Below are 15,825 nucleotides of genomic sequence, written 5' to 3' on the forward strand. Positions count from 1 at the left end.
TAATGAAAGAGAAAAAAAAATAGCCGGTGCATTGTTTGACATATAAATAATACCTATAGGTACCTGGCAAATTAGTCTTCAAGAACGATAACGTGTTTAAACCTAAGAATAAGGTTTAAATGAAGGGATAAGTTAGTTTTTGTTTTTCGTCCTATCGATTCGTGCCGTAAACCTCGTCTGTTATCGTTACCATTTTATGTAGCGCACGTAGTACCGTAAAGCTAGGGTTATCAGAAAAAGTAAAAAAATAAGCAATTTTTATTTTTATAATTAGAACTGACTTCTTTTGAAACTGTGTAAACTAGAGAGTAGCATAATAATGTATTAGAAATATTTTTTATTTTAATTCACAAAAAAATTAGCAACTATCTGTCACATGTGCTGTTCAATAGTTTATTCTAAATAGGGAAAGTGCTAGAACTTCTAACTTTTTGCAGACACTGGCAATAAATACTTTTAATATTATTCATAGTAATTAACCCTACTACATAAGAAAAAACGTTAAAAATATATTATTAGTAAGTCTATTAACAGTGATTTTTATCGACTATTGCTTATTGCCTCATATTTTAACTCCCTTTCTAATATTATTTATACTTATTATTCGACTTCATATAAAAATATTATCTATTGTCCTAACTCTTTTGCCAACCCTAATAGACAGCATCTAGAGGAATACAAACTAAAACGGATTGCTTCGTCCTAATTCTAAACACAAAACCGAAAGGCATAAATGGAAATTAACTACCTGCCTAAGTATAAATGCCGCTCAATATTTTAGCTTTGTTCCCATGTTTTGACCTTATGAATTGACTTTATATTACTTTTCAAATCTGACTGAATGTCTCTACTATCAAAGTATTAAATAATACATACTAAAGTTTTTTAATTACAATAATAATAGATGCCTAATCTCATGGCTTTACTCCCAGATTAATGATGATATATAATTATGATAAATTAATTAGACACTTTTTTTACAATATAAGCCCAGGGCTCCGCGAATCATGTTTCTACTTTTATTCTATTATTAAACAAAATATAGTTGATATATGGTATGACTGATAATATAATTAAGTTGTTATAGCTGTTAACTTAATCCTTAACCAATACTAGTTAAAAGTAGCAAGAAGCTTAAAGTGTAGTTTATACCAACATATAGGGTTGACGATAAAATTCAAGAAAACATTATACTTCTGTAACCATTACATTTATCAAGAGCACAGTATTTTATAACGCATAAAATGTCACGAATTACACAAAAAAAATATTTATTTTACATGTATTTATTTATTAAGTACATTAACAGTCTTTAAACACGAAAATTTTAATATAAATCAATATTCGCATCAATTACAATGGACAGTAATATCTTAAAGCAATCAATAAATCTATATTAATCATGCACTTTGGCAAAAATTTAATTACATTCAAAATACAATTAAATTATTGTTATGTTATGTAACGTCTAATATTAAATTTATTAAAGCACATTAAATTTACTATAATTATATTACTTATAAACATTCTGTTATAAATACAGGATACTGTGATGACCACAGATGTTGTGTATTGCAGGTTGTAGTCGAATGCAGATGAATAATCATTCTCTGTAAAAATCTGCGGGAGGCCTTGTTTCAACTATGAAAAATTAATGATAATTATTGTACACTTTTGGATGATTGAATTAACATGTATCATTTTCATTGCATTACTAAACCATAATAAATGTCTCGGTTATCTTTACGGTATACATATGGTTAATTAAATAGGTATGTAAATTTATTATAAGCTTCGTCAAGGCAGATATATTAAAAGTAATCAGGAATAAATAAGGATACTCTGACAGCCCTAACTGAAAGCATATCAAGGTGCGTACTTATCCAATTTAAAATTATAATGCGATTACATAGAAATTCGTACGTATTGTAGGACTAGCATTTGGGTCGGTAATTAAGTAATCTATAACTTATTCAACTAACTTACATAAATTATTTTAATAGAAAATAGTGACGTGGCTTAAATAGCTATGCCACTTTTATTTGTTCTTTCAACTACTTGGCGTAGTACTTTCGTATTTTTACTTCTGGTTTGAACGTTTTACTCTTCTAGTAAATATGTATGTTGTCTACACTTTTCTGCTCGCATTAAAATAGTTTTCCTAACATATATTTTTTCTAACTTTGATCCTTATTTCCACTTTGGGTTTGCTGCAAGACAACTCTTACAGAATTAGGCTTACCTTTATATATTTGTTTTACACTACTATGTATCTGTATGTATTATAAACATGATGTATGTATTATAAGTATGTACAAACATACAAATATAAGCAATAAAGTACATAAATACAAATACAAAGTGTAGGTTTTCCTAAACTTATTTTATAATAAAAATTGACGTATAAAATATATGCACTACTGAAAATTAATTGTAAACTTTATTTTTGTATATTTCCCTATACAAACGACACGTTAGTGTATTCTTGAAAAATATTTATAAGATAATAATTAAAATTAATATATCTTATCTTTATATCTTTGTATTTTCTTGTATTACGTATATAGAAATATTTAGATGTTTAAATTAAAACCGTTTACCACATTATATAACATTGTTTACGACTAATGACATTGACTAACCATTGGTTGTGTAACACAAGACTTTAAGTCAAATAACTTTTTTTTAGCCTAATCAACCAACTTCCAAAAGAAGAAGGTTCTCAATACGATTGTATTTTTTGTGTTTGTTACATTATAACTCCATCAATTATAAACCGGTTAAGAAAGATCTTTTTTTATCTGAAAGAATGTATTAACAGATTGATAATTTATTTATATTTTATCAAAATCAGTTCATTAGTTTAGTTTTTATATCAAATAAATTGGTTTTGCCAAAACAAAGTCGGTTTTTTTGTGGAATCTTAATTATATTATAACTTGTATTAATTACTAATATTATGGCAACCCCAAATAAATAATTGGAATAAAATTAAAAATGGTATTATGAAGATGGCGACTGCAACGTGTAGTAAAATTGATATAAAGACAAAGTTGTGTTTCAATACTTTCGAATATCGAAGATTGGTCGTGTTCTTGATTCCAGTCCGGATGTTGAGCCGACAATCTCGGTTCCGCCGGATACCCACTGGCGGTTTTGTCTGACTTCTATAGTTTGAAATATTTCGTTTAGTCGCCCGAACTATTTAAATACTTTACATATATATCTACTCTATTTACTTCTATCAATAGATTCACAAAAGATCCATACTCACACACACATACTCACTAAAATTGCAACAAATTTTATTTTTATATATTTTTAATTTGCAAAAGATGCTTTTTTTTAATTATACTGTACTATCATACCTACTTCTACAACAATTAGTCCATTACCTTAAGGTTGTCTTGAAAAGATTGCTCACAGCAATAAGACCGCCTTCCTGTACTTATACAATTGTATCTTTATATTTATTAATTGTCTTGCTTATTTCCTATATTGTATAATTCAAATAAAGTATACTCATTCATTCAAAATGCTCATATAAGTACTTACCTACACTTATGCTTTACGTTTCTTATTTTGCGTCAGTAGCAGCTTATATTTTTTCCACACTAACATGTCAAAACCCTACAAAAACATTGAACTTTTCGTAATAACTTGATAGATGCGCCGTTATAGTACATAAGCTTATATTTTATAAACGAGTGTCTCCATACATATGCTTCGCCTAATAGGCCAACTTTTATATCTATGTGTGCGTGAATAGGGTTACCATAATATATATTTATTACACACTATATGGGAGAAACATGTAGTGTATGTTTAAATTGCAATAAATAATAACGATATAAAATTCTTTCGAATATATTAGAAAAAATAAGACAAACAGTTTATAATGACTTAATAGTAACTGAATACTTAGAATCAAAAATAGTCACGCAATATGTACTAGATTCTGACATTGAATGGAATTTCAAGATGTGTAACAGGGTTTCACGAAATGTGTTTTATAACAGTTGCAGTAATTACCATAAGGCGACCCACATACTCTTGCCTTTTTCATTCTAATAAAAAAAATATGTCTGTTTGTGGATCAAAATCAAACTTACTACCTTAATCTAGTACAGTAGGACAGTAAACCACTAAACCAATAGCTCGCTTTCAAAATATTGTAATGCACAAAACACGACATTATGCATGTATAGAAATAGGTATTTTAAACAACAACAAACATCGATTCCACATGAACTAAATTCCATCGAATAATTTCAATAGGCATCACCTTCAAGATGTATAGACTACAATAACATCACGCGGGTGCTTTTGTTGGGCCGCCACGGTCGAGTATGAATGGGAACAGACGCTTTTCGTATGAACGCCTCTCTGTCAGTTGAGTTGTGAACGATACAGAAACGATATTGGAACGATAATACAAAACGGTATAAATGTTATCCACAACTGGTTCTTTTGTGTGAATTATATAGTTTATAGTATTTGAACTGGACATGTGTGTAACTATTTCGGCGCATTGTGCTTGAATTAATCCGATTATAAATTAGTTAATAATTCAATATATCAATGAATACATACACTAAAATTCTACCACTCAGTAAGTAAGCTTCGCTCCACGAATAAAATATAATTCAATCGTGAGAAATTGGTATAAGACACGGTAAAAATAATTATCCATATCAGTCACTTAGCTCGAATAACCTTTAATATTTAACAATGAAGAAAGCTTCTTGAGTGGTGACTCCTTACGAGCAAACTAAGCGTAGAACGACTTTCCAGTAAATAGAGTGACGACCTGAAGTGCATTGCAGGGAGCCAGTGGTTGGAGGTGGCTCAGGACCGTTCCTTATGGCAGTCTATAAGTGAGTTCTATGTTCAGCAGTAGATGGACAATGGCTGAGATGATAATGATGATGATGATCAGTTCAAAATTGACAGAAATATCGCTTAATATATCATGAAATTTTGTTAGCAATTAATAGCAGTTAAGTGCTATTAATTTACTTATTTATAAACTTAATATTTTGTTGCAAAACCGTAAGAGCAGATAAAGTCATATATTTTTCAATAAATATTAAATTTACTAGTTCATTTATTATTATCCTATTGATGTTTACATGTTTCAATCTGTAACAGATCACGAGAATTCTATATGATTATGACAAAATTTAAGCGATGATTACATATCTGTTGCCATAAAGTGAAATATCAGCTCATTGCCCATTAGAATAGAAAAATAATAAAACCGCAATAGATCGCTATCGTAATGAATACGTTACAATATCGTATCGTTCGAATAGCACCACTCACCTGAACAGTTTGACAATGTTTCCTATTCATTAAATGGCGCGGAGTATAGATGGAGACTGCACATCGATATTAACATAATAATACATTTCAAATAGCTGTAAAGTTAGTAAACACATGTTTTCAGTGGTTTATACTGAGAAAAGTTCATTATGACTAAATCCATTAAATAAATAATACTAATAAAGCACTTAATAAATTGGTGTAACAATAAGTTTGACTATTTGTGATTTAATTTGATGAATTTCGGTTAAGTAAATACAGCCTATATACTTAACCAATTATAGGTATCTATTAATAAAAAATAATCAAACGTTTGTTTGATTTTTGTTTGAGTTTGATTATTTAAATAAAAACATTATATTAACCTAATTTTTATTTTGCTGTTTTATTTTTAATAAATAAACTTAATTTTTTACTTTTAATCAGTATTTGTTATAAAAAATTCTCAAAAACAAAATTAGCTGTTTTGCAAACGTCTATATAAATAAAAATCAATTGCCTAATATAAGCTCATCACTTCAGAATGGGAACACTTACTTTGATATTTTATGCTTTCCCTTCTAATATAGATAGATATCATGCTCGTTATGTTTCTAATTGTCAGAACAAGGTTCGTATGAATGAGACCGTTTGAAAAATCGTACCGGAAAGTGGAAAATTTAGTAAATAAGGTAAAATTTTGTAAAGCAGGACGGGCATCTAGTTCTTAATATTTTCAAACAAAAAAAAAATAGAACAAGGAGACAATACTTTTTAATTATTATAAATTAATAAATTCAAATTACTTCCCATACGATTTGTAGCGAATGAAATCTTTTGAAGTAAAGCCACTCCAATCTCGACACACTTACCTTGATTTCTACGTACAATATTTACTTAGACATCTACCTTCTACAGCACAACTAGATTCACTGACTCTATAATAAATTTAAATTAATTGATTGAAAAGACTGAAAAGATAACAATAGTAAACTTATTATAAATAAGTTCCTCTAGTTTCTTTAATTGTGAAAAAGCATTACCTACATTAGAACTACGCGATATGCAATATGCAAATAACTGTGTAGTTTTAAAGTATATAGTAAAACTCACTAAAACTCCGAAACTGAAACAACACCAGAAATTTAGTTTCAGTCACGAAATGTAGTTTCGGTTGGACACTATTAATTATACAGGCGACCTCAGGCGATATTTTATTTCACTTACACGAGAACCAAGTTTCATTCCCGTTTAGGCAAAGAGCTCTATAATCTCTACTTTTTTCTCTTAGGCTTTGCTATTTCTTTTTTATTGTAAATCCACCTTAATCTAACGTAAATTAAATATATGTATTTGCTTATTATTATGCTTATAATATATACAATTTTGTTAAAATTCAATATTTTTTTAATATATATTTTTTAATAATAAGACCAGCGCAAGGACAAAAGTACGAGCCAAAAACAATTGGTATACAATTTGTCCTAAGTCTAGGTTAAATCAATAACACCGAAACAGACATTACACGTAAGTAAATATTCTTAATCGTAGTCATTGTATATTATATTATAAAACTAAATACAACTCCCGACTTTGCTTTTTTATACATTTTAACTAGAATTATTTTAGTAGTTTAATAAAAAAAAATATGTGAAGACTCTTTTATTACCCTGCTAGCATTTAATTACTTAATTCTTTCACTCTCTATCTTGCTTATCCAATATCTTTGTTCAGGTTTTTACCCGCATTTTACCCCAGGCATGAATCTTTAACATTAGTATAACCTAGAGGGTATTTTTTGTAAATGCGATCAATTAGTTATTTATTAACTTATAAGAAAATTAAAAGATTCTTACAATTTATTTGTGCGAAATGTATTTTAAATTGGGTTAATATCTACTGAACTATTAAATTTCTTTTGAATTTCGTTAACCGTATTTTTTGTAATGATTTAATGAAAAAAAAAAGGACGGGCATTTAGGTCTCTCTTAATTTTTATAAAACAACTACACTAAGAAAAGCTACTCTGGCTTTTTTAATTGTATTGATAATATAATAGATTATTAAAAACTTAATGACGATTTCTAGCTTCAACTACCGATAATGCAGTCGCGATTACACCAGTTTTTGAAGAGAAAAAGCAATTCATTAGACATAGCTTAAAATTCAATATAATAGTCATAAATAAACGTACACAAAGGCACGTACGAAAATTAGCTATTTACAATTATCGACCTGAATTTATAGCATACCTATAATAATTAAAAAAAATATAATAATTCGTCATATTATTCAGCAAAGTCACGAAGTTCATTGAGGTTAAGGTCGTACAAACACCAAAGTACATATTAATCACCGATGATTCGTAAGAAAAGCTGATAAAACAACATTATTTGTACAACTATAAATGAGGACTATTCTGTTATTTTAACCAAAACTATAAGAAAACTATTTTGAAAATAAAATGCTCAAATACTTTTATTTTCATTTAGATTTATTTGGATCATTTATTTAATATTTTTATACCCAATCACGCTTATAGAATTGCATTTTAATTAAATTTGGCACACGGATGTATCATCAATCTCTGGTTTACAACAATTTTTTTCAATGTTTTTAAATTTCGTATATTAACTTTTTTCTTTTTGTTTATTATATGTTTTAGTCGACGAAAGAAACGACGAAGGAAACGCCTTCGTTTTATTTTTAATAAGTTTTGGAGTTTTAGTTGTTACATTTGATCTAGCTTATTATAATCCCTAACAACTCTTTAGGCTATTTTGCTACCAAATATTATATTAACTACCTATAAGTTACAATACTAGCAAAAACAGGCACGCACAAGACCTCTGGTTAATAATATTTAAAAGTAAGAATTACATTAAAACAAAATCGACGAAGAATCGACCTCATTATAACCATTAAAAGTAATGTTGCTTTTGGAAATTTCATAATAAATCAAGCAGTAAGACCGTAATAACATGCGGCAAAATTGTGTGTGTGTATTTTTATTTAATACTCGTGTTTTGAATATGGGACAACTTTACGATTGTATTTGTGACATTATATATTTAACAAGGTAATTAATATATATTTTATTACTGTAAATTGAAAAAAAAGTAAAATACGGGAATAATGTTAAATTCATGCACTTCAGTAGTGTTTGAATACATACATTTGCTTAGTCCTTTATTACTCGTATCATATTTTGTACGAAATGGGTTTCTACACTGATATAGTAAAAAGATAAAAATAATTTACACAATACGTATTAAGTGTCATCAATTACATTTATTTTAAATACATAATTGGGATTTAACGCGATGAAAAACCTTTATAGGTAAATAATATAAGGCAATAAAGAAGCGAGTATGTAGATACTATTTACCTGCAAAAGTTTTTAATCGCGTTGAGTCCTGATTGTGCATTTAAAATATGTGTAAACAACGCGTAAGTTTAAAATTAATTAATTAGATTTAGTTGTTTAAATAATCTTTGAAAGAGCTTTTATTTCACACCTATATAATCCATAGTAGTGACCCTAACCAGACGTTCATAATAACTATTAACATAGGAACACAGTATAGTAACATAAATGATAATCCTAAGAGTACATTCTGATAATACACTAATCAGAAATTACAATATTTAAAATACATAGGAACACAGTATAGTAACATAAATGATAATCCTAAGAGTACATTCTGATAATACACTAATCAGAAATTACAATATTTAAAATACTAGTTCTTAACTGCGACTTCGTCCGCATGACAGTGATATGTTTGCTAACCGAGATAAAAAGTAGCCTATATCCTTTTCTATCCCATATAGTGCGTGTATACTAAACTTCATAGCGATTGTTTAATTCCTTCACATTTATAACATTGGTATGGTTTTTACTTATTTGTTAAGACGTACATAATTTACGTTTACTATAGAATCGTAAAATCAGTACAAATTTTAAATTATCCGTATGTTTAGTTCTATAATAATTAAATATATATCCTCCACAGGCTACCTGATGTGGGAGACAAAGCGCCGACGCCATCATCTCCGACTCTACTGGAACAGCCGCTGGATCTCAGTGCAAAGTCCACATCCAGCACTAGCGGTACGCCGCCCCCTGACTCCAAGATACTGGATAATAGGTAAGCATATTTTTATGCAACTTGCAACGGTAAAAAAATTATCTAACCACAACATAAATCACGTTATGTGCATCACTTAATACACTGTGATGTTACTTACCTCATGCATTATCATTTCTCAGAACTGAGATACACTATACTTATATTTAATTTTATATTTTGATGAACTGTTAATTCATTATCTTTATAGTTCCTATGGAATTGTTTTTCTACAGAATTCCGAATTTGTTTAAATCAATAATTTTAGCGAATTATCGCTCTTTTATATGATCATTATGCCAACATTGCTATACTTATATATACATATTAATAAAATACCAATATTATGTATTAAATTTACAAGTAATAAATATCTAACACATTATACCTATGTATTTAATTGATGTGTTTTGGTTTGAAGGAAGGGATATGGCAGTGAATTTATAGAGTATAAAGGCATAACATCTTACTCTTTAGGAATGGCAACGCATAGAGAGTATCATGGACAAAACAGTATACGAGTACTCTGTTATGTTCATGGTACTGTTCATATCTATAAGCGACGGTTACCGCTCTCCATCAGGTGGACCGTCAGCTTGTTTGCCATTCGAAGTTGCAATAAAAAAAAATTAACCCTAAAACAAGAGACTAATGTCTTTGAAATAAAACGAGAAATAGAAACAACGTTTTTCGTAACAACAACTTATCAATAAATGAATGAATATAATGAATGAACGAATGACAATGAAAACATAAGGGAAAAAATCAAGGAACGAATAAATTTATTTAAGAGATAATAAATGATTAGATTTTCAGTCCAATATCAGGTTAGAATACGGGTCACACCAAAAATTAAAAGCACTAATTGGTTATTGGAATATGTTTGGAATTTAAATCATCGTAAATTCAACACTGTACGGTAACATGTTATAGAGATGAATTTTCTATATGCAGATCATGATATACCTAATAAGCACTATTTACAATTTGGTTGTACTAATAAGCTCATTACGTTATACTAATCTACAATAATCCTCTACTAATAGAACCAAGGTATTTGTATTACTGACTAATCTTTGTTAGGCAATTACCTATCCTATCTTAATTAGTATAGGCTTGTTTAATGAATATATTATATATGTAGGTATGGAATGAGATATATCAAACATTATATTGTTGTTAACATACTAACAAACCCAACAAAAAACCTGACGTTGTTGTTTTATTTCCTCTCGTGTTGTCTAGTGTTTGTGACTGGGAAACAATCGTTATCTTGGTAAATGGTATAATTTTTTAAAACATGTTGAAAGAAATATGAAAAAAATATTAAATTGAATACAAAATCTAAATGTATAAAAAGGCTGGCTAGCCGAGTCGCTAGCAACAGCAATAACATATTGGTATATAGATAGATATAAACGATAGAAATAGACTTGCCATTTCTCAAAGTACAAAGCGCTGACGAAGAAGAGCTTCAGATTTGCAATGTGCGCAGTTATGATACATGTCATGATACCCATGGTTACCAGGTGTTGGCGTCCGGCCGATGCAAACTCCTTACATTTTAATACATAATGTTTTATATAGATTTACTTTTAGTATCTTTTAATTTATAATTTCAAGTTAGTATTTCTTTTTTTACATTCGGCATACAATATATTTTTTCTGCTAAAATCCGTGTCTTCATCATTTATCACCTCATCACACATCCACTGCTCTCTAATAATATATTCAAAAGTGACGTTCTCAGATGTTTTATATAAATCTTTAATTTTATAGATATTAATCTATAAAATTAAAGAGAATAAAATAAAATAAATGTAAACATTGAACTGGCAGTATTGTTTTATATCAAGAAATGTTGCAGCCCTAATACCAGGAATGTAGTCAAGCGTGTGAAATAACGCGAATATAATACTGGTAACCAGAATGTACGAAGTTAAAATATAAAATTGAGGAAAAGGAAAACACCCATTAACGATTTTCTATGGTCACCTGCAGTGGTCATATAGCCCAAGCCATCGAACATTAGAAACGGGTGCGCGCATACAATCCAACTTCCTATTAGACGAGGACTCGGGTTACAAAAACAATAGCAGTGTAAATGCACCCATTAAACCATGAAAACAAAACTGAACGATTGACTCGGGTTCGTTGAACTTTTGACAGTTGACGCCATAATGGATAACGTGAACTATTTCGCCACGTACTGTAATACAATCCAGATACATTATGCTGATCAATTAAAATTGTTTATATTCAGACTGCATCATACGGTGTAACATGATTTCCTATAAAGTACGATAAAGTGAAGAGTTCTCAGACATCTATTTTCCCACACGATCAGTAATAGTCAATACAAAATTCTTCAAAATTCCCTGGAAGTTAGAAACGATGCTAAGTCAAGCGGAAAATAAGACGTAACTCTCACGCTCTCATAGCAGTAATTTTAGATACTAAAATATAACGGAACACAAATTGAAGTTAGCTACAAAGGATTTACATTCAAAATATTTTTCTATCACATCATACTAACATCATTAATGTAAAAGTAATTGTATCTCTGCTTGGTTTTCGCGGTTTTACTTCATTCTTCTGGTTAAACCAGTATTTCTGGTATTACAAGTGTACTAGGTTGTTCTTATTTCATATTTTTTTTAAGTAATATGCCACCTTCATTGTTACACGTAATCTTTGACGTGGCTTATCGAACGATGGTTTACATACCTAAAGCAATTGACAAGTATTTTCCTGACAATTTAAACATGAATTTCAAAGTTCAGAGCTTTAAAATAAGATCCCAAAATGCAAGCAATGAAATATAATTTGGTTCGTATATGATTCATCGATGTGATCGTTTGAATTATTCTAACATACCACAGAAAGACTGTTCAAAAGATCTGCTTAGGTATCTCCTTCCACTGGTGTTTCTACTGCCAAATAAAAGTACTTGCATACTCATGATTCAGATTCGAACCTTTTAACTGAAACAAGACCTGCAAAAGCAGCATAGTAACATTACGCAGTACGGAGGCTTAACTCTTTAGTCCTCAGAAATAGTAATACTTGAGAGAGTGCCATGGGTGTTCTTATGTATTGGGTGTTTATAAACAATAACTACTACTTTTCATCAGATAAGCCATTTGCTTATTTTCTATTTCAAGTTGCAAAAAATACGTTACAATTTAGAGTCAATTCAATTCAAAATTTAAATAATTATCATTAATATCAAAAATACATATCATGTTCTCTTATTAATAAAATTATGAATAAAGGTAGTTTAATAAATATTACATGTTTATTTAAAACATTTACATGCTAAAATTAAGTTTTAAATCAGTAGTAACTATTTATATATCCTGTAATCGCATTATCTAATCAAATTGATAGATAATTTAGTCGTAAAAATGCTAATGAAAATGTACATTTTCCTGTGTGCATATTTAATTAATGAATACAAACCTTGTAGACAGAACAAAGGCAGGCAGAAAAACTAAAATATGTACTTTGTAAAACGGTGTTAACATGATATTTTGTATATTTTTTTAAAAACATTCAAGTATAATCTGTTTGATGGAATAAATATGACCAACTACACGAACTGTTGATACATAAATGTCATAATTATGTAAATCTTACTACTTTGTTACGATGTATATTGTTACCGGAAAAGCAAATGCACTTAAGCTCCAAAAGCAGGAATACAGTTTAATTTTTTTTTTACTTACAGCCACAGTTATAACGTTTTTAGGTCATTAATTTACAAAGTAACTGAAAGTCCAAATATAAATATTGATTTAAATAATTCAAACATTATAAAAAAAATATCCAGAAAAGTTACGAACAAACCGTTTATTTGAACTAAGCAGTTATTAACTATCATATTACTCTTACATTGAAAGCCACATTCTAAAAATAAAACACCATCCGGTCTTATTAAAAGTCAAACCGTAAGATTAAGGAATGACTATCTTGCAAATTCAATAATAGGTAAGCTGCTTGCTAGATGTAGGTAATTCACGCGTTATTGCATATAAAGTTGACCACCAAATTACCGCCACCAAAATACAGGGTATAGAGGAAAGAAAAGTAAATTTTGTTTAGTAGCTTCTAAATCAATTAATAATCCTTGTTCACAAAAGAAAGTAGGTACTACACAGCGATGTCATTTATTATTATGACCAAACAACGAAATAAAGGCCACATAATCCAAAACAAATTAAATAATTTATTTTACTGGACTAGATGTTATGCGGAAGTCAATACCACTAGTTAATTGATTAAAATTATTTTGTTAAATTTCGCAAATGTATGCACTCGTAATGGTAGTGGAATTAAAAATAATATTTTTAACCAATCAACTAGTTAAATACTTGTAATATAACCAGAAGAATAAATTAATCATTGCATTTGAAATCAAAGAGACGTAATGCAGTCAAATCCAGAGGAATCAAGAAGCATAATATCTCAACTCTTAAAAGTGATACATACATTGGCAGCATTTACATATTTGGTTAGATAGTATTGAATAGAGTTATGTGGCGATTGCCATTTTTAATTAGAGACCTTCTGCTTGGTATTTCCATTAAGTATAAACACAATCAGTCTTTATAATTGTCGATAAGCCGTAATAATATAAAATTACTGTATGTACTTGTATGTAGCTACATGTGCGCCAAAGTCAAGGAACCTATATCTGAGCGCAGTGTCAATGCTCCGGTATTTTATGACGAATAACATTGCTAAAGAAAAGTTTATCGGACTGTGTGTACAATGTGCCGTTTACATTGATTCATTGGCCTGATGAAATTTCGCACTTAAAATAGAATTTATACTTCGCTAGGCTTCGTTCCTGATACTACTGTTTTGATATATAATTTTTTTTAATAATATTTTATTACAAATATTTTTCTTGCAGCCTGGTCTAATCTAACTAAACACTCCATCATATTTTTAGGCGTTAATTATCAACTGTTGAATATGAACCGTCTCTGTAGACTGTTATATAGAAAAATCCTAAACCATCTGCATCGATTGACTCCTTACAATATATTTGAGTTTTTCGATTTATTTAATGGAAAATCATCGAAGACTTTTTGGAATTGCACCTGTATTGAGACGGCAACCTGAAATTCCTAAGTATTTTTTAGGATATAGCTCCTCAAAAAAACCGCAGCTACAAACGTGATAATATGTAATATGAAATTAACAGATAAGTTCTATCGATTTCTGAAAGATTTATTAAAATAAATTCGACGTTTGATGACATCAAGTAAAAGAAATTGCTTAAAAATTGTTAACACCAATCCAAATCAACTACAGAGATTAATTATGATTTACAAATGTACTCAGTTATCGTAATATATAAAAATCTCGTATAACGATGATCGTTCACGCTTATCTCCAAAAGCGATCAACAGATTTTAATGAAATTTTATAAATATATGGTATTTGTAATTTAATATAATCTAAGACTAACTGTATCCTGCGGTTACACCCGAGTGAATCAATATATAAAATATCCTATGTGTTAAATTAGGATATAACTTACTATAATGTACGGTGTACCAAATTCCATTCAATTCCGATCAATAATTTTTGTATGAAAAAGTAACAAACATTCATCCATCTATCCATCATTACAAACTTTTGCATTTATAATAATAATAGGATAACAGGACTACAATTACATTGTACAGAGAGACACAATATTTTTTATTCCGATAAGCAAAAATGGACCTGGTAGGTGGTAATAGGAGGCAAAACAACATTTGTCGGTTTATCTTTTGGTGATTTTTAATGTTGTTTTATTTCTATACTCAAACCACTAACTTAAGCAATAAAACGTTGTGAACCGCGGTATAAAATTTGCAACAAAATATTAAATTCCTATGTTTTGAAGAATATAAAACTTATCAAACACGATAATGGTCACAAAATCGATATGCTCCATTGCACAAGAGATGTTTATAGCTGATATCTCGGTTTTAACATCGATATTATACACAATACTCAATCGATAACTGAATAAATTCATTCGTTGGGTCCGCGATCTGGGTCGCATGACTCGCCAAAACAAATAAAAATGCTACGATAGTCTCAGTGCATCGACCTTGCATCCTCGGCACACACGAGAGCTGCATCAAACCGAAATGCAATCTATAATGAGCATTATAAAGTGCAAAATGCTACGCGAATTATATCGAAAAATAAGAAAGCTAGACCAAGATGAAACTGAAGACGTAAAAGTTCGTCAGACGATTCTTAGCTTTAACGTTACGGACTGAAGTAGGAATTCGGTTGATGATATTTTGGAAAATAAAAGGTAGAAGGGAAAGATAAAGATGCATTCATGGCAGTCCGTTATCGCGAGTCAGTAAATATTTCGCAT

The 15,825-nt window shown here is 29.4% G+C and overlaps 1 protein-coding gene across 3 annotated transcripts in view; it reads left to right on the top strand.

Moving 5' to 3' along the window:
- LOC113514343 (mushroom body large-type Kenyon cell-specific protein 1) overlaps positions 1 to 15,825 on the top strand; it is a 185,698-nt gene that overhangs the window by 162,304 nt on the left and 7,569 nt on the right. For all 3 annotated transcript variants that reach the window (XM_026898407.3, XM_026898409.3, XM_026898408.3), the window contains one exon: positions 9,321 to 9,455. In XM_026898407.3, the coding sequence (XP_026754208.2) occupies positions 9,321 to 9,455 (135 nt within the window). The remainder of the gene's footprint in view (positions 1 to 9,320; positions 9,456 to 15,825) is intronic.

This window comes from Galleria mellonella, unplaced genomic scaffold (assembly GCF_026898425.1).
Source record: "Galleria mellonella isolate WM207_F2 unplaced genomic scaffold, CSIRO_AGI_GalMel_v1 utg270, whole genome shotgun sequence".
In the NCBI taxonomy this organism is placed as follows: Eukaryota; Metazoa; Arthropoda; class Insecta; order Lepidoptera; family Pyralidae; genus Galleria; species Galleria mellonella.